The sequence below is a fragment of the Scardinius erythrophthalmus genome (assembly GCF_964197995.2).
Source record: "Scardinius erythrophthalmus genome assembly, chromosome: 25".
Taxonomy (NCBI): domain Eukaryota; kingdom Metazoa; phylum Chordata; class Actinopteri; order Cypriniformes; family Leuciscidae; genus Scardinius; species Scardinius erythrophthalmus.
Genome location: NC_138245.1, coordinates 18,010,456 through 18,031,986, shown reverse-complemented (window position 1 = coordinate 18,031,986; position 21,531 = coordinate 18,010,456). Strand labels below are relative to the sequence as shown.

Here is a 21,531-nt window from a genome sequence, read left to right as displayed (position 1 = left end):
CCTTTAAGTACTAGTCCTCTTATATTTGCACTAAAGGCATGATTTTTCACGGTGGAAACAAGTTTGAATACAAGTAAAGGGTTAGTTCACCCAAAAATGATCCCCTAATTTACTCACCCTCAAGCCATCCTAGGTGTATATGACTTTCTTCTTTCAGCCAAACACAAACTGAGTTATATTAAAAATATCCTGGCTCTTGCAAGCTTTATAATGGGAGTGAATGGTACCATTTTTTTAAAGGGATACTCCACTTTTTTTGTAAATAGGCTCATTTTACAACTCCCCCAGAGTTAAACAGTTGAGTTTTACCGTTTTTGAATCCATTCAGCCGATCTCCGGTTCTGATGTATGCTAAGCTATACTAAAAGTGGTACTGTCAGAACCGGAGATCGGCTGAATGGATTCAAAAACGGTAAAACTCAACTGTTTAACTCTGGGGGAGTTGTAAAATGAGCCTATTTACAAAAAAAGTGGAGTATCCCTTTAAGCCCAAAAAAGCACATCCATCCATCATAAAAGTAATCCATACAGCTCCAGGGGGTTAACAAAGTCCTTTTGTAAGAAATATATCTATATTTATAACTTTATCAACTATATTCACTGGCTTCCGGTTACGGCCATATGCGAGTCAGGTGGAAGAGTGACCTCTGACCTGACGCATGATGTGTTGACGAACACGGAAGCGCAGAGGATAGAGCAAAACAAAACATCGTCATGAATTAGAAGCCTAAAATGAGAATTTTTAAAGAGAAATGTCGGAGGAGCTTGAGTTTGTTGCCCAGCCCTATTTGTTTGAACCGCGAGAGGCATCTAGTCTCAGGTAAGCTTACGCTACTCCTACATCCTACGTCATAGCCGGAACTCGGACAAACGTTACTGGAAGCTAGTAATCACCGTCTACAAAGTTATAATTATGGATATTTCTATTACAAAAATGCATCGCTTCGCTTCAGAAGGCCTTTATTAACCCCCAGGAGCTGTATGGATTACTTTTATGATGGATGGATGTGCTTTTTTGGGCTTCAAAAAATGTTTACCATTCACTGCCAATATAAAGCTGGAAGTGCCAGGATATTTTTTTAATATAACTCCGATTGTGTTTGGCTGAAAGAAGAAAGTCATATACAATTAGGATGTAAATTATGGGATGATTTTCATTGTGAAACAGAGTAAATACTGTTAATTAAAACATTTTTGCAGTACATTTTTACAATTAACCAGCTGACTTGTTGTAATTTGACTTCATAAATCACAAAATCAGCTTAAAGCTATTTTGCATCTGATTAAGACATGTTTGCCTCTACTATCTGTTCTTATTCTAGATGAATTGGCCCAGACATATTTGATTGTGTATGAGAGACACATTCTTGCAAGAGGAGAAATGGCTAAGTATAGCCTAGAAATTATTTGCTAATGCCTGTGCTCCAAAATGTAATTCATAACTTGTGGCTGATCAGAGTACATTAAATTTAGAGCACGCACGTATTTATATACTTTATAACAGTCTTTAACTACCTCTAACTTTAATTATCAACCAGTTACTGTTTGTGAAAGTTTGGTAAATAATTGCAGCAATGCCGGTTCATGCAACTGAGTCAAACTGTTCTTTGGATAAATGACTGTTGAAAATGTCAAATCACTCAGTATTTGATGCTCAGTGCATCAAATGATTAATTTCTGGCTGTCTTTGAAATGGCCTGCCAACCTGCCATGTAGACGTCTCTCCATTGTTTGCCATGTGCACTATTGTTTTAACCTCTTTAATCCCCAATTTTTTAAGTGAACACGTGTTTTGCTCCTTGAATTGCCCAATGTAACAAACTGCATGCATTGAAAAAAAATATATAGTTTAATAAATTATGTGATTTATTTCTTGTCACAATTGCCACCGGGGGAAACTAGAGAGTCAAATATTTCTCAAATTGCTCATTAAGACCAAACAAACAATAATTATTTAATGTTTTATTTCACTATCAAGCAATTGTGGGCAAATGGTAATCCATGAATAAAAGCACATTTTATAATGCAAATAAATAAAATGGGGCTCTGAGTTTCCTACTGGTCACAAATGTGACCATGGACATGTTTACATGTTTTGTGATCAAGTTTTATATGAAAAACCAATCTTAATAATACAATTAAAATAGACTATTTAAGTATAAATATTTAATAATTATGTATCAGATATAGTAGTGGTATCTGTATGAACTGTTTTACATGCTTCCTTTCAGAGGGACACACTGAAATTAAACGGGTCTAGTCGTGACTATTTACACAAAAATGTTCACATGAAATCAAATCAGTATGCACTTTTATTTATATTTAATAACGCTGTATAAAATAAGCTAAACAACATTTTTAGACCCTTCAAAATCGAAAGTAAATTTGGTCAAAAACAGAGAGTGCCAGTGGGATTAGACTGTTTAGCATTTTGTTTTTGTAGGCCAAAGAAAGTCATACAAAGGAATAGGTGTATTTTTTTTCTTGGAAAAAATATGTGGATTAAATTTGTCTAGTAACATGTTTTCTTATTGTCTGTCTTAAATTTAGGGGCGTCAATAACAAGAGAATGGGGAAGTTCCAAATCCGTTGAGTCGTGTTTTTTTTTTTTTTATTACAATTAAAAAACATATTAAGATATACGTTTTAATATGTGTGGCAGTATAATAAGGTAAACATTCCGGTGAAACCCGTCAGTGAAAGCAAGTTTTGAGGTCGTGCTTAAACTTTTATCTCCGTAATCTACTCTTAACGTATGTTTCGAAACACGCCGTCGCGTGCAGGGGGGGAAGAAAGAAGAAAGACGACCGAGCTCGCGAGCTAGTGAATGAATCGCGCGTTCGGCTCAATGTCATTCATTGAAGGAATCCGCTCGGCTCATTGCTGTGTTGTTACATTGTAGCGGAAAGAATGTCGGAAAGGGCCGATGATGACGTCAGGGGGGAGCAGCAGCAGCGCAGAGCGGCCAGGCTGAAGCAGCAGCAGACACAGCTCCAGCGGGGAGAAGCCTCCACAGCAATGGCGACTGTTGCGGAGCGCAGATCCCTGCCTAGTCCTGAAATAATGCTGGGACAGCCTTGGAGCAGCTGGGTCGATGCTGTGAAACTCTACGGGAGCGACGGTGAGTTGATCGGCCGCCGTCGGCCATTGCGTTTCAGCGGGCAGCCGCGTCAGATCGCGAGCGTTTGCCCGACTGCGTGCAGTTTTGAAATATTAAGAAACGCGAGAACAAGCCAGCAAGTGTAACTATTTATGTAACACGACCCAAATTGCTTCCTCAGGCACAGAATTGGAAGAAAGTTTGAAAGAGTGCGGGAAAAATCGCGAAGCCATGAGACTCTGCAGAGACGGTGAGTAGTGTTGCTTTCTCTGGTCAAAGGTGTGTTTTTGTTTTGGTGGTGTGTCCACACTTTTCACGCACCGGTTCACTGTGAAACAAGTGCGGCTGACTTTTGACAGAACTGTCCCTGAAAACTCTGCTCTTACGATAGTCAAAAGTGTTAGAAACTAGCTTTTTACTGCGTGTGTTTACATAGATTGTTCTATAGGAACATTAGACACTATACATGTCTGGGTTGCATGTTAGCACATGTGAGTTGGTGGTGAAATGAAAAAATAATGTAAAAGTAGAATACATGCTATATACTTGTAATTGTCATGCTTGAAATGTTTTAAATGTGTTCAGACACCATTATAACATTTGAATAGAAACCTGCAAGCGTAGTATATTTGAATAAGTTTACTCTAGTCACACATTTTGTTTTGTATTTAAATGTCAGAGTTATGCAGTCTGGATTGTATTCTGAATTATACTTATTTATTACACATCTCTATGGAATATTTAGATTCTGATTAGTCAAATATTTCTCTGTGTAAGGGACAATTTATCCAGGAAATAATTCTGTTTCTCTGCATCGTCTAAAACTACACTACTACTGACGCCATTTAAATACAAGTTCAATATTTCATGCCCATGTATTTATTTACCTGATAAGTGGACTGTAAAACCCAAACAAATTGCGGAAACTCAAACCATTTGAGTAAACCAATTGCCTTAAACCATTTAAGTTTTAAAACTAATATTTATTGAGTCCACATAAAGGGAGTATTTCTTAAATTAAACAATAACTTCACTTAAAATACTGTGTGTAGTAATTAATTAAATTGCTTGCCATTCAGCATCACTGTGCGGAAGTGTGAACAACCATTGCTTTTTAAATAAAGCAATATATAGTCTTAATCGGCCTCATTTATAAAATGTTGTGATAACACCATCCTACATGTGATCTTACGATCATTTCTCCATACGTGTGATTCAGAGAATGAACGTAAGCACAAAAACCTCTCTTCCAGATGTGAACTCTATAAAACGCAAATTATCCTGAAATTGTGCACAGCTGAATGGTTTCAAATCGCCACCTTGTAAACGCCCCCTAATTAATGTAATTAACATATAAAAGATCACCACGTCAAATATGAATGTGGATTTTAGCGTACTAAGTTCAAATCTTTGTGCTAGCGTACGCATGTTTTATGAATGAGGCCCAATGTGATTTGGTCAATCCTCTACTTGATATACAGGCCCTACTCTTAGGCACAATGATAACGCCCAAAAACTCAGACATACCAGTTCCAACATAACAGAACATTAAACACTAACAGATCTCTCCCTCTCCACAAACCCATAAAATAACACTTCATCTTAACTTTTTAATTTAAACTTGCTCTACTTTAAAGTCAGGAACAAAGCATGCCAGGAACTAGAAATTTGCTGTAACTCGTTCAGTTTAATATAATCAATCATTGAGTTCACATAACTTTTTTTTCTATTAAGTACAATTAACTTAAATATTTGAGTAAAATTAACTCATTTAGTACTGTTAGATTTTACAGTCAGACAACATAATCACAGGTTGTTCAGGACTCTGACACCATTCAGAGATTGTCTTCACTGTTCATGGACACTGCAGTCTTTTTGTCTTAAAATAATCTAAAGGAGTAGTTATTTTTAATTTATTATTGATTTGTTAACTAGCTGCTTCACGTTGAGGTCCTGATCACCCTGTTTATTTTGTGATAATGACTGTCTGTCTGTATATTATCCCTTACTTAGATTTAAACGAATTTATACCATGGTCTGGGTGAATACTCGATTCTGATTGGCTGCAGGGTATCCGTTAAAAAGTGATAATGGACACCTAGGAAAGGCGTCCCGTCAATTTGCCTGATGACAGTTCTAAATGATTGCGCTGGCTCAAACTCACTGATCAACTGCTGCGGTCGGGTCGCTGGCCACGTTGCTTGGCAACGCCTGTATACGGGAGATATTAAATAGTGCGCTCGACTTAATAAATAAAAACCCTCATGATTTTTACTCTAAAACACATTAAAGTATTATTAATTGATTAAATATTTCTTTCTTTCGTAAGTAACCATGGTATAAGCGGGTTAATGCCCTTCGAGGGGTCCATTATCAGGTTTTAATGGACTTTGGCGGAGGCAACCGTCGTCCATTAAAACCTGATAATGGACACCTCGTCGGGCATTAACCCTTACATAAGTGACAGCGGTATCATTTACATGTATAATGGTCAAGGTAGTTATAGTCGATCATATTTTTAAATCCTTTTTGTTGATTAAACATGTATAACTAGCATATTAATGATCCATACAAAGTAGAGGACACCTTGCAATTACTGTCATGCCTGTTTGTAAATATATTACTTTTGAAATCGCTTTGATTTAGATAATTCTAGTAGATCTTAGCTTTGTCCTAAGTTGCCATGAAGTTAATAAACGTCACCACGAGGGCTCTTTTTCTCTATTTTTCTTTCAGTATAGGAAGTGTGAGACACTGTACCTGTCAGGACACTTATCTAACAGGACATTTGCATTGACAAACATCATGTGCACCGCTGCTCCATTGCACAGTTTAGAGTAAATTGGAAGACTCAAAGACGTCGCACAGGAGTCTGTCAGATATGTCAACCTTTTGGGTTGCGTAAGAAAAAAACACCTTTCGCCTTTATGGACTGAAATCAATGGTGGTTTTATGTTATGCTTTAATTAGTGTTTTCTATCTAAATTCTGATTTATTTTAAGCATAACTGTTCTCAGGTCAGAGTAAAGTCAAAGTCTTGAACACATCTTTATGAAAGTTGTAGTTTCAATTTCAGCTTGGTCTACGCCTGAAATATTTATGTGTTACTGGATGTATTGAAAGCAGCTTATGTTGTGCTGTAGATGTGGAAATTATTGCTTCTAGCCTATACCTTACCTTAAGAGCACCATGTGTTATTGTATAGTCAGGAACTGGGCCGCAGGATGGTCCAAGCAAGGAAAAAAAAAATGAGAAGGAAAATATCCTTTAAAAATTCACATCTATATAATATATTATAATATAATTTAATAATGATTAAAGGGACAGTTCACACAAAAATTAAAATTCTGTCATCATTTACTCTGTTGTTCCAAATTGAATTTGTCTCATGATACGATTCGATTATGATTCAGAGGGTAACGATAACGATTGGATTATAAAACTATTCTCGGATGCATCTTTTTCTCCAGTTCTTTTATTAAAAATAAATACTATTTAATAATCACAATATAGTCCTTTTTGCTATTTTATAACTGTTTTTAAAAAATAAGAACTAAGATGCAAATAACAAACTTTAGAACAAATAAAATGAAATCTATTCAACTGAAGCATTCAAGTACAAAAATTCAATAATCATATGTAAAAATAATCACTGGCTGCATAGTCTTTAGTGTATTAATTACAAATATGTAAATTCTTATTAAAGCTATGAAAGTTATTCAGTCAAGAGCAGTGAGTGTTTCCCTCTGTTGCTTGATATACATTTTTTTCTAGAAATATCTGCTTTCAAGAAGTTAGGTACATTTATCTAGTACAAACATCAGATGTAAATGCTTTGCTTCCGAAGGACATACACAACTTTTTTTAATATATAATAAGAATACTTTATTTACACTGAAACAGTATATTAATATGTATGATAGGCCTATATAATTACATTTTTAAAAATGTAATTATTTTGTTTTTATGCATTGATGCAGAATTGTTCACATTAGCATCGCGATGCATCATAGAAACTAATTCTATTCCACAGCTCTAGTTCCAAACCTGTCTTTCGGTCTTTCTTTCAAACTCTTTCTTCTGTAATACACAAAAGACATTTTGAAGGATGTTGGTAACCAAACCGTTTTGATGACCATTGACGACCATTGACTTCCATTTATTAAAAAAAATATATATTTTTTTATTATTATGTTCCGCAGAAGAAAGAAATTCATATGGGTTTGGTACGACTTGATTAAATTATGGTGAACTGTCTCTTTAAAGCTTGTAGGCTACAGCTTTTGGTTTTCAGCTGAAACTGAATCTGTGAATGACACTATCCCAGAGAAACCCAGTTCATTTTCCAATTTTGAAGTTTGCAAGAGTCCCTCGCAGCAGTAATTAAAACAAAGACAGGTACATAGAAGAATATTATAAAAATAGATTTTCACGTTTCAGTTTTCCTTGAATGATAATTAGGGATATTAATACTGATCCAATGTTGCTGCTATTTGACTGAGAAGCGAGCCTGTCGTACAGTTTCCATCTTTAGCCATACTTTTGTGTAAATGTTCTGTTTTAGACAGCTTATTAAAAAGCTCTAAATGTATTATTTAAAGAACTAATGTAACTAGCGTCACTAATTCCTGTTCTTGACAATCTCTCACAAACTGCAGAACTGCCCTGAGATTAGTAAAAATCCAACTTACTTGGTCGCAAATGTTTAAAAGGCAATGGAGGCCAGAAGTTGTAATTAGGCTCTTTATTACCCATTTGCGACTCACTTGAGAGAAGAAGGATGACATAACCGAAACCGACCGTGTAACACACTGTTACTAACATCAGTGACTATGACAAACAAACAACCTTTAAGTTTTGCTTGTAGTTTTGAGAATGCATTTGAAAAAAGATACAAGTTTAATTGTCTGTCTTCGTGCCATCACAAACATCTACTGTTTGTAACAGTTATTTTGATTATATATTTAGAACAGAACATTTAGTCAGTTCATGCACGTACACTACCATTTCAAAGTTTGGGGGTTGGTTAGATTTTTAAAATTTTTTATAAAATGGGTCTCTTATGCTCACCAAGGCTGCATTTATTTAGTTACCAATTCAGTAAAAACTGTAATATTGTAAAATATTATTATAATTTAACAAATGTTATTCTATTGTAATTTTTTTTATTTCATTTATTTCTTAGATGGCAAACTGAATTTTCAGCAGACAGTACTCCACTCTTTAGCGCCACATGAATATTCAGAAATCATTCTCATATGCTGATTTGGTATGCAGTCATGTTTTAGAATTTGAATGTATTAATATTTTGTAGAAACCATTTCACAGTGGCTTGCAAAAGTATTCAAACCCTTGTTTGCTGCCTTATGTTAATCTACTTTAAATTACTTTTCCCCCACATTAATCTACACTCCATACACCATAATGACAAAGCAAAAAAAAAAGTTAGGTGTGGGCGATAAACCGGTAGACGCGATTAACTGGTAGAAATTTGTCAACCGGTAGAGATTTTGGACTATTGTATCTATCGCTGTTACACTCACATGATGTTGCTGTGCTGCACAGTTATGAAAGCTTATCATTTGCATACGTTTTTAAGCCTTGTGGTTTAAAAACCGTTGAAGTGCAGTAAGCCGCGAAAGAGAACTCATTTCAAGATATGCACGTGCTCTCTGAGAGACAATTTTTTGCCAACTAATTGGGCTTGAATGGTTAAATGCACATACCTATGTGTCAATGTGACCATGTATTTACAAGTAAACAGAGTCATTTATGTCTTAAAGGGATACTTCACCTCTGGGAAGATGAATGTGTATTTAAAATAGGTAATTTAAGTAGAAGAAATGCAAAGAAATTTTTTAATTTGGAGCTTTCTAGACTGAGAAAACCCAGAAAATGTATTTTTGGCTTATGTGGATGAAAGACAACAACTCCCAGAATGCACATGCTTCGCTGCCTTAGGAGGCCACGCCTACCGGTAAGGGAGCGCAGTTGAAAACAAACAACAAGGCTAGCCTACGTGATGAGTTTGCCAGGGATTTAGAGATCGCCCAAAATGTCCAGGATTCGGCTTTTGCGTTCTACAGTCGCCATTCATTCATTATGTTTACTGTGGCGAGCAGGACGAGGCTGACGGCCGCGGGAGAACGGCGCGAGGCCGGTGGCGTGATTACTGAGACGCGCCGGGTCTCGCATCTCTCACGGAGGAGCGGGAATTTTCTTAGCAATGGTAAAACGCACATCAACCGATCACTTGTTTAGCGTTCATGTAAACACTACATTCAGATTCACCAATCGGAATGAATTCAGTTAGATTGAAACAAAAGGTGTGCATGTAAACAATGAATGGCGACCGCAGAACGCAAAAGCTGAATCCCGTACATTTTGAACGATCTCGACGGCCGGACAAGTCCGGGAAAAGGAGGATGGTAACCCCTACTTACTCAGCTTTCTCCTACTATTCAGCTTTCTCCACAGAACAAGAGCCTGCTAGCTTAGCTTCCAAAGAAAGATGGCTGATACTGTGTACATTCTGTGAGTGAGATCCAACCCTCTATGGGCGGGCTGAAAACATGCGGACCAACGCCTTCTACTGGCTGTAGTCTTTAGCCTCTGGCCAGAAAATCCTCCGATGACGCGATGAAAATCGTCATTTTGCGTCATCGGAGGATTTTTTCCAGACAAAAAATACATAAATCTCTTGTCTCAGGGGGATATGAGGGTGGAAAGCATGGTAATTCGAAAATACTACAGGTTTTCTAATAATACAAAGCTTAATGCTAAATCCTGAAGTATCCCTTTAAGTGAACGTAAACAGTTGAGAGAAAACGCACAAGTAAAGTGACATCATCCAAATTTACCTGCTGTCATTTATTAATGCTAATCAAACAAAAAAGTGAAATCTCTCACCACTCTTGGCTGAATCACTTTTCTAACTTTATTAAGAATAAATGTGTATCTAATTTACACAGTACAGACTGTGCATAGTTCTTTTTTTATACATTTAATTTTCTAGTGCTAGAAGTTTTTCAGGTAGGTCAATTTCATTAATGTCTGTCTATTGTAGCTTGTTTTCTTTACTCTTTCTTTACAGGGCTGCCAACTTTTGAGTTTAGCTTGGAGTGAGTTTTTTTTTTTTTGTAAGGGGTATGTAATTATTATGTAAACATTTGGTAACTAAATAGAATTTTATGAAGTTTAGTGACAACATGTTACAATGTTTACATTGTACAATGACTGGTAGGATACAGTTTTTATTATTGCTTGACAAAAATTTCAAGATTTCAATTCCATTCTTGTGATTTGATTCCGATTTTGATTCAATATTGACTAATTTGGATTAGGGCTGGGCGATATGGCTGAAAACTGTATCACGATATAAGTGTTTCATATCGGTCGATATCGATAATTATTGATTTTTTTTATAACATATTTAAAATAAGGACCAGTCCAGGAGACAAATATATTACATTTAAAGATTTTTTTATTTTAAACTTAACCTACCTTTGATTATAATCCCATCAGTTATAAAGGCAGAAATGTCAACACGACCATGGAAAACTCAAAAGTCTAAAATCACAATGAACACTTAACAATTATCTCTTAACATTAAGGTGCAAAATTAAAGAATACGTAAGAAATGCTTTATAAAGGGGTGGGCGATATGGCAAAAATATAATATTATGATTTCTTTCTATAAATTCTATAAATCTATTTCTTTCTATTTTCTATAAATTATACATTGATACTTATTAAAGCTATTAATAAAGTTATTAGTCAAGAGCTGTGAGTGATTTTCTCTTTACATTTTGTTGTTTTATTAACATTAAAGGGATAGTTCTCCTTAAAATTCTAATTTTCATAATTTACTCTCTCACATTGTTTTAAACTCGAATAAGTTTCTTTCTTCTGTTGAAAATAAAAGTTATTTGGAAGAATGACCAACAGTTGATGTACCCCAGTGACTTCCATAGTATATTTTTCTCCTATGGAAGTCAATGGGGACCAGCTACTGTTTGGATACCCACATTCTTCAAAATATTAATATTAGAAAATATTAGAAGGCAATTAATATAGGGTTGGAACAACATTAGAGTGCGTAAATAATGAGATAATTTTTATTTTTGAGTGAACTATCCCTTTAAGGACAAGCGGCAACGTGTTTACTATTACTGTCTCTTTAAGAGCTGCGCGCGACGCGTCTATTATACACGCATTTGACAAGCAGATTTTCTCTCAATTTTCTCAAGTTTGCTTTTACTTTAGACATATCCGACTAGTTTATGTAAACCTTGTGTGTATATAATAGTATTAGCAAAATAAGACTCGAAAGATAACTTAGTATTCAGGCGCTGGTAGACAGGCTTTTAGTGCATGTGAGCTTCACATGTACGCGCTGAGAAACGCACACGCTAGAACAGCGCATCAGCGCGCGAATAACAGAGAAACTGACGACGGTCTTGCATTATCTGCAGACGACATTGGTCTGACTACGGTCAGACTTTAAGTCAGGCGAGCTGACTTTTTCTGTTTTATCTAGTTACTAGAGAGTGAGTGCCTTTGTTCATGCAATCAAACTTGCTTTGCTGGTTTCTTCCAACGAAAAAAATAAATAAATTATCGAACGTTTTATCGAACGCATTTTTTATTGATATTGATTAAGTGTCTATCGCGATACATATCGTTATCGTTTTATCGCCCAGCCCTAATTTGGATACATGTTTATTTTAAATTTTATTTAAAAAATAATCTCACCTAATGCTGTAAACATAGAGGGCCCAATCTGCTGGTATTATTAAAGGTTAAAAATAACATTAAATTAAATATAATGCAGTTTTTGTTATAATAACAATTATTTAATGACATAAGTAAAAATATAATAAATATGTAATATAGTGCTCAGCAAAATCTCCTCTCTAGCTATTTTTTCTATTCAATTAACATGCTATGGTCATTAAATGGCTTTCCTGAGGTAAATGTAACGTTATGTGACATAATTGTTCTCCTGCTGTTATACTGACCTCTTTCCGTGGTTGAAAAACACTAATTGGTCAATATTATGCATACTTTCGGTAAGTTGTACTGCATCTTTAAATAAAAAAGTAACAGATGATCGGTTCACGTGCACTTGAACTGAGGCGCTCAGCGATCTGTCACGTCACAAGCGCCAAACTTATTTTTGTCTGAATTTCGTAATAAAATTGACAAAATCTAAGAGCTGAGAATTAGTTTAATATTAAAAGTACCTCTTTTCTCCGCAATTTTTCTGTGCGTGAGAAAATGGATGTGTGGCGTGAGAGCGTGTGAAAAGTGTCAATTGCGTGAGTCTCACGCTCAATGCGTGAGAGTTGGCAGCCCTGTTCTTTATCAGTTTACTTGTCTTCAGTTATCCTAACAGTTTTTTTAGCCTAGCATTAGTTTAATTATATTGAAAATGGTAAGAATTGTAAAAAAAAATCATAAAAATCTTATTAAAAGCAAAAATATCTATATCGTGATGTATATCGTTATTGTGAAGAATTTTTTTTTAGTAATATCGACAAATGAAAACCCACTTGAAATTTACAAAAAAGCACCTAAAGGACTCTCTCAGACTGTGAGAAACAATATTCTCTGGTCTGATGAATCTCACTTCCAAGCATCATGTATGTAGTAAACCTGCACAATACCATCCCAACAGTAAAGTGTGGTGGTAGCAGCATCATACTGTGGGGGTGTTTTTCAGCAGCAGGGACTGCGGGACTCGTCAGAGTAGAAGGAAATCTCAATGCAGCAAAATATAGAGTTAGAATTAATGAAAACCTAGTCCAGAGCATTCAGAACCTCAGACAGGACAGAAGGTTCACCTTTCAACAGGACAATGACCCTAAGCACAGAGGTAATAAAATGCAAGAGTGTCTTATGGACAACTCTGTGAATGTCCTTGAGTGGCCCAGCCAGTGCCTGGGCTTGAACCCACTCGAACATCTCTGGAGAAACCTAAAAATGTCTGCCCACCGACAGTCCCCATCCAACCCTACATAGCTTAAGAGGATCTGAGGAGAAGAACGGCAGAAAATCGGCAAATGCAGATGTGCAAAGCTTGTCGCATCATACCCAAAAAGACTTGAGGCTGTAAAGGTGCTTTAACAAAGTACTGAGTTAAGGGTTTGAATACTTATGCAATGTGCTTATTTCACAAATCTGTTTTTTACTTTGTCATTATGGTGTATGGAGTGTAGATTGTAATTTAAAGTAGTTTAACATAAGGCAGCAACAGGTTTAACAGGCCAATGGGGAGCCAGTTTTGGGTATTTAAGATTACCAGTCCTCATTTCCATCAGTAACTAAAGAATGATTACCAAACCAAAAAACACCTAAACAAGCAGGATCTGAAAGACCCCCAGAAGCTGGTAAACACACATAAAAACTGTGAAACACTCTATTTCACACTTGCACAACTGCCGTACGATGATCAGTGAAAGGTGACTGAATGGAGAGATGTGTGGTGAGGATCTTGCAGCTCTTCATCAGATGAGGAAAAGCGAGAGGGGTGGAAACGCAGACACACCAGGGGTGGAGTTAAACCTCCGAGTGTGTTCGTGCACTGGGCTTCTAAGAGCTTCTCTACCTAGATCATTTATCAATGACAGTAAAGGGGATGGTCAAATTATACACTCACAGTCTCTTTCTCTCTCTCTCTCTCTCTCTCTCTCTCTCTCTCTCTCTCTCTCTCTCTCTCTCTCTCTCTCTCTCTCTCTCTCTCTCTCTCTCTCTCTCTCTCTCTCTCTCGTCTCTCCCTCTCACCTTATCGCTATCTCTGTCTCTCTCGCTTTGTCACAATATCTTTTTCTCTTCCTTTTTCTCCCTCCATTTTCATATCCACCGCTTCCGTCTGCATCTCTGTTCTCTCTCTTTCAGCACATTCTGTCTGTCCTCCACTTCCTCTCAGACCTGAGACACATGATTAGAAGACACTAGAATATCTGGTTTTAATGTCAAGTCAACCCAGCTCTGATGGAGCGAGCGTATCCTGTCTGCATCTCGGATATGCTGTCATAAGCATGTTGTTGTCTAATGTTGGGATTGATATCCGGAGGAGCGCTAAGGCTCAGGTTTTATTTCATTGTTATGCCGGAAAGCTCATTTGGAATTTTTAAAGGACACGTACTGCTGATGGTTTCTCTCTTAAACATATAGCATGTAACCTTTGAGGCTACTCTGAATGAGTCACTATCTGTGTGTTCTACCTGTGTGCATTTGTATAATTTAAATGTGCGTAAAATATGGAGATGTTGCCTAGTGTAGAAGTACTTATTCTGACAATTTAAATATACCTTGCCCACTCATATGACTCAGGCTTTGAATATCTGCTGAGAAAAATCCCCAACATTTGTATAGAATATAAGACGATTCTTAAAACATACAGAAATATGTTAGGCATATGTATGCATCTGACAGACAGACTTCGGCTGTTATCACATCTTAATGTGATTTTTTTTCAAAATCATTTTTGAGAGGCCATGTCAAATTAAGTTAAATATTTTTAATATAATCAATTGTATTAAATTAATGAGTTAAATTTACAGCACTAGTTTTAATGATATTGAGTGTGTGTATGTATATACCAGTCAGAAGTTTGTGTTGGAAAGATTATGTATTATTTTTAAGATTATAAAAAGGTAAAAAGGGAAGAATTTGATTAATTATCAGTGACAGTAAAGACTTTTTACATTCTTGCAAAAACATATTTCAAACTACCATTTTTATAACTTTCTATTCACCAAAGAATCCTAAAAAAATAAAAATAGATCATGGTTTGCACAAAATACACTGCCTTGCAAAAGTATTTGTACCCCCTTTTTTTTTTTTTTTACATTCATACTGTGGGGTTTTTCAGCAGCAGGGATTGGGGGATAGAAGGAAATCTCAATGCAGCAAATATAGAGTTAGACTTAATGAAAACCTAGTCCAGAGCATTCAGAACCTTAGACAGGACAGAAGGTTCACCTTTCAACAGGACAATGACCCTAAGCACACAGCTAATACAATGCAAGAGTGTCTTTTGGACAACTCTGTGAATGTCCTTGAGTGGCCCAGCCAGTGCCTGTGCTTGCTTGAACCCACTTGAACATCTCTGGAGAAACCTAAAAATGTCTGTCCACTGACGGTCCCTATCCAACCCTACATAGCTTAAGAGGATCTGAGAAGAAGAACGGCAGAAAATCGGCAAATGCAGATGTGCAAAGCTTGTCGCATCATACCCAAAAAGACTTGAGGCTGTAAAGGTACTTTAAGTACTAAGTTAAGGGTTTGAATACTTATGCAATGTGCTTATTTCACAAATCAGTTTTTTACTTTGTCATTATGGTGTATGGAGTGTAGATTGATGTGAAAAAGTAATTTAAAGTAGTTTTACATAAGGCAGCAACATAACAAAATGTTTTTAAAAAATGAAGGGGTACGAATACTTTTGCAAGGCACTGTATTAAGATGCACAAGTGTTTACAACATTGACAATAATAAGAAATTCTTTATTGAGCACCAGATCAGCATATTAGAATGATTTCTGTTGGATCATGTGACACTGATGACTCCAGTAATGACGCCATCACAGGAATAAATTAGATTTTTTAAAATATATTAAAATAGAACAATATTTCAAAATATCACTGTTTTTACTTTATAGATGAGCATAAAATACCTCTTTCAAAAACATTAAACAATCTAGACCATAATGTTTGAAAGGAAATGTATTAGCAAGCTGAATGTTCATAAATGTAACATAATGATGTTTAACATACACCTAAAAGCATAGACTGATATTTGATCAAGTGATTTTCATTTAGCCTGTTTGACCTTGTCATCAGATCATGCTTCAACTTTTGAATTGTTTTGTTTGGAAATGAATGCAATTCAGTTGCACTCGCACAGTGATGTTTTTAGAGATTAATAAAGGGAGCAGTTTTTTAATGATGTGTTATGTAGTCATTTAATTGAACATGACCAAACTGGTTTGGTTACTTGGACGCAGTTATAACAGACATACTATATAAGGCAGCAACTCACACATTTAATTAGATTAATAATGGAATGTTAGTGCGCCATATATTAGTATTTCTCTGAAGAGATGACAAGTTTTAGGTTTGCAAACATCTTGAATCAGAATAACTGGATCAAAACCCTAGCCCTGGATATCTTCTGCTTGATCTTTTGTGAATTTCTGAAGAGGCTATTGTCCTGATTTGCAGTGATTACTGTGAGAGCAACACAGGTACGCCCAGGTGACGCTGGCGACTCGATGTCATCTTTTCAGGCAGTGATGTTTTTTGGAGTGTCCTTGTGTCTCTGTGTGAAGGAGCTGCAGTGGAACAGCAGTAACAGCGCTGCTCCTGTCCCCTCTTTTAATCACTCACACTAATTAACCTCTTGGCTCTCAGACTAATGGACAGTTAGTGCCTCTCTGAGCTCCACATCTTCAGCCGACAAAACACTTCTGAATATAATGCTTGCTGCTCGTTTACCCCTTTGGTTTATGTTTATGAAGTCTTAACAAAAGGTGTTGCAAGTTAAATGTGAAGATGTATTGTCAGTGCATTTAAATATCTATCCCAGTGAAAGTTGGTCGGAGACGTGTTATTTTTAGAGAGAGAATGCAAGTCAGACTCAAACCCACATTTGCTGCATCAAGGGCATCATCCCAAACACATTGAGAATAACTGATCTTGTGGCTTTGTTTAACAAATAGTTCAAAAAAGGACACAAGCCGGAAACAAATTCGCATCTCCTGCATGAGCACCAAGACTTATCGTGCAACTGCTAGGCCTTTATATCCCAAACACATTCTCAACGCCATGGTGAAAATCTGATATTGTAGCATTTTTGATTAATAGTTTAAATTAAACCCAAATCTCTTGCATGAGCTCCAGGGCTCATCATGTCAACTGCTAAGCCATGTTTCGCACAAACACATTCTCAACAACTTGGATCATTCTCAACAAATGGATCTTATCGAATTTTTCTTAATATTATTCTATAAAAAAAGAAGTCAAAATCAAACCCACATCTCTGGCATTAGCACCATGACTCAACATGTCAGCTTCTAGGCCATGATTCAAAACCCATTTTTAACGTTATCATATATAACTGATGTTGTTGCATTTTTTTCAAAAAGACTGATTTTTCGAAAATCTCTGATTTTGTAGCATTAGCCAGGATCACAAGTAGTTTCATTGTGTGGAAAAGATTAACACGTTTGATCTATAATATACAATATAGTTATGCAACAAATGAATGTAACAAGCATGATTTTGAGAAAACATTTAAATTTCATTTTCATGAAGAATTTAAAATGTACTTTTCTTTGTCCATTTACATGAAAAATTAGTGTATCATTAAATCGTTTTGGATGTTTACTTATTTGTCAGTTTTAAATGTGATTATTGACATTTTTAAATGTGAATTAAAAAATAAACCGCTATGGGTGTGACTATTTATATTCGAAGAATGACATTTACAGTGGCTTTGGTGCCGTTTCACCGATTATTTGAATGTTTTGCCCATAATCAAATAATGTTGTTTTTCCCTGGTTCAGCATACAATCTGTTTTGTTAGAAAATGGTCATTTGCATGTTGCTGACCTCAGGTCAGGTCAAATATTTTAGATTTTTCCCAGAGTGTACAAAACAGGTAGTTTGCATTTGGAGCATGTCCTTGCTAAATAGCCAAGAATAGAAGCCATTTTCTTTCTTTCCTTATTTTTTTTAACATGCAGATATTTTTTCAACTGCTTTCATCTATTTTCAGTGCAGTTATTTGTGTGGTTTGGGTAGACTTTTTACCACAAACTCTGCTTGTCAATTCAGGGCACTTTCTGAAAGTATGAATCTTGAAAGCCAAATGCCACCTACTGTACGGCTCTCCTCCACTTGCTTTATAATCTTTTGGCCTTGCAGATTTCACTACTTTACAACTGCCACTCTTAATCAGCAATCTCACTTTCTTTCCTCTCCTCGTTTTCCCACTCAATTACTCTTTTCCTCACTGGCTCTCCCACACACCTCGCTTGCCAGAGGACCCCCTCCTCGGGCAACCTTTGAAACGCTGGCACAGTAGCCGGCTATCCCTTATCACTTATTTGTTTCCTTTCTTATGAAAACAGAGTAGCGCTGCTGCAAGTGACCGTCTGTACTGCGTGAACTCACCCATGCGCTTTTCCCGGAACGTCCCCGGAATGGTCTGGGTGGCCTCAGCTGAACTGGGCCTTTGACAAGTGTGGTGGATAGACACTGTTTATTAACTTGGGCATTTTGTGTGTGTATAATCTGATGGCAGATTCACTTCAGGCTCCATTCACTGGTTAGGTTAGATTCTACATGCATCTTACACTCATTTACTTCGCGAGTCCTAATCAGGAGTGACCTGATTCCAGCAGGAAGTCATCTGTCTTTCCACAATGAAAGTGAAAGCTGCACAAGAACATGCAACCCAAATAAATTTGATCTGTAATGTACAGTAGAGTTAAGTGTAGCGTGATTTTGATGTTTACCTCATGTTTAAAAATGTTGTTAATTGTACACTACTATTCAAAAGTTTGGGATCTGTAAGGTTTTTGAATAAGTTTTTTTATGAGGCTGCATTTATTTGACCGGAAATACAGTAAAAAAAAAAAATATTGTGAAATATTGTTGCAATTTAAAATGATTTTTTTCTTTTTTCTTCACATATTTTAAAATGTAATTTATTCCTGTGATGGCAAAGCTGAATTTTCAGCATCATTACTTAAGTCTTCAGTGTCACATGATTCTTCAGAAATCATTCTTTTATGCTGATTTGCTTCTCAAGAAACATTTCTTATTATCAGCGTTATCAAAACAGTTGTGCTGCTTAATATTTTTTGTTGAAACTGTGATACATTTTTTCAGGATTCTTTGATGAATAGAAAATTCAAAAAGAAGCATTGTAAAATAAATATTTTGGAATATTTTGAATATCTTTAGTCACTTTTGATCAATTTAATGTATCCTTGCTGAATAGTATTAAAAAAGTATTAATAATTTAAAAAAAAGTATCAACCCCAAACTTTTGAACAGAAGTGTTACAAACAATATATTGATAAAACACTAAAATTTCAGCAAATTCTGTATTTTTAGTACTTTAGTACTTCGTCCATTTGCTTTAAATGCTTTTTAAAAATTTAATCTCATTAACTAAACTAAATTTTTAAACAATAAAGTTTATTTGTTTGTTTATTTATTTGTCAGTTTGTCATTTATTTATTTACATTTTTATATTTGAATTAATACATTGATCAATTATCAGTTTTTGATGTCTTTATTACTCTATTTGAAAAATAAATTACTTGTTATTATTATCTTTTATTCAATTTATGTTTGATTCTTCGAAGCAAAGCAAAAACAAATAATAAAAACTCAGTGAGTGTTTTAGCGCAATTTTCTGACGTCATGGGATCACAACACTAAGAGATAGTAAATCTTTTTTTTTTTTTTTTTTTTTTTTTTTTTTTTTTTGTGCAATCCCGAGATTAGACCTTCCTTAACATAATGCCGAAAACCCGAAGTCTCTAGGTGGTCTGGTTGAGGAGGAGATAGAAGTGCAAGATTGGTGCTCACAGACAGAACAGAAATCATGAGTTAACAATCGCAATTTTGTCCGTTGGAAAATTGCGCTAAAAAAAAAGGTTATTATTATTCTTTCAGCTGATATGAAAAGCCATATTTATTAATTTGTCTTACATTGTAAGTTTTTCTAATAAGCAGATTAATAATATTAGCTTCTATAGTCATGCAAGTAGCTACATGTGTAACTGCGTTGTTCAAATCGCTTGCTTGTCTGAAGGGCACGAAACTTGGTATTTTGACCTGCTAATGAGTGTTTGTGTGTTTTCGCAGATATGCCCATCTTTGGCCAATGTCCTGCACAGGATGACTTCTACCTGGTCATGTGCAGCCACTGCAGTCAGGTAGTCAAACCCCAGGCCTTCCAAGCACACTACGGTAAGACCACCTTCTGCTCTCCGCAGTTGACTTGCTCTCTCTGCTCTCCCTGCTGTCTTCAATAGAGGTGTTTTAGAAAAATCTTATCTCACTCAAGGGAATTAAGACCGAAATCCCGCCTCTGCTCTGCCTCAACTATCATAACATGAAGAGGGAAGAACACAAGCCTTTGATACCCACCGCCAGAGTTCTGTTTACTATCCTCAAGTTAATATTTGATGTGCTCTTTTTAGTTGGCCCATCTGTGCTGTTTTATCCAATCTAGCACATGTAAAACCTCCCCGAAGACGTCAGAAAATTCCAGGAATAAAAAATAAAGTAAATCAAAATCACTCCCATTTCAGTACACCTCTGATCTGTGTTTTGAGGAAAACCCTTACTGAGGGTTTTTATTTATTTATTTTTGAGCCGGTTAAAATGTGTCAACAGTGTTTCTATCATTTATTTTAGCACATGAACATTGCAAATCCATTATACTTTGAGCATTTTTGCCAATTTTAAGAAAGTGGTGTCAATCAAATGGTTGCAGATGGCTTCTATGATGGAGCTGGGGTCTTTTTCTTATGTTTTAAAATGTGTTAAAAGTGGTTACATTCTTATTGATTTTGAAAACATTTGGTCCAGTCATGGGGCCCTATCTTGCACCCAGCACAATTGACTTTGTACACCGACGCATGTATCATTCCTATTTTGCACCCGCGCACAGAGGACTTTTCCCTCCACAGATGCACGTCGGTAAGTTAGGAAATACACTTGCGCTCCCCAGGACGGTTCAGCGCAAAGAGGAGGCGTGTTCCGGCGCAAACATTCCTTCATGCTATTTTGCAGGTTTAGAAAACAATTGCGCCACTAACCAGGAAAAAATAGTTTAAAGTCAGTGGTGCGTTGCGCATGTTATTCATATGCTATTTTAAGGGCGCATGCTTGGCCATAATCAATGTAGCGTGTGCACAACGCGCACTTTGATTCTCTCATCTACACAGAAGCAGCAGTTTTCATTTTTGCAAATCATACATTATTACGATAGATAGATAGATAGATAGATAGATAGATAGATAGATAGATAGACAATTTATTATAAAAGCATACATCTAGCTTACACATTTACCCAAATTATCATACGCCTGTTTAACCTAAGTTAATTTGGGTGGGTTTCTCCATTTCAATGTCACTTCTCTGTCTTTTACGGCCGTGACGAGAGCGTTGCTCTCCTCAGCTGTGAACCGCTCCTGGCGCGCGCCTGGCAAATCCGCCGTTACAATAGCAATCCACTATGGAAAAAGTGCGTCTGCTCTTAAAGGGAATGTGAGATGTCGCTCTGATTGGTTTATTTCATGTTACGCCCAAACCACACCTATGAATAATGAAGCTACTTCAGACCAACCCCTTTTAGATTTGCGCCGGGCGCAAGAGTCATTTATCCCGCCGGGAAAAGCA

General features: G+C 36.2%; 1 protein-coding gene across 1 annotated transcript in view; it reads left to right on the top strand.

Annotated features, from left to right (window-relative positions):
• Window positions 1-21,531, top strand: part of atxn7 (ataxin 7) — a 43,117-nt gene that overhangs the window by 5,717 nt on the left and 15,869 nt on the right. The window contains exons 3-5 of the mRNA XM_081357533.1: window positions 2,903-3,121; window positions 3,282-3,350; window positions 19,990-20,094. Coding sequence (XP_081213659.1) covers window positions 2,911-3,121; window positions 3,282-3,350; window positions 19,990-20,094 — 385 coding nt within the window. The 5' untranslated portion in view covers window positions 2,903-2,910. The remainder of the gene's footprint in view (window positions 1-2,902; window positions 3,122-3,281; window positions 3,351-19,989; window positions 20,095-21,531) is intronic.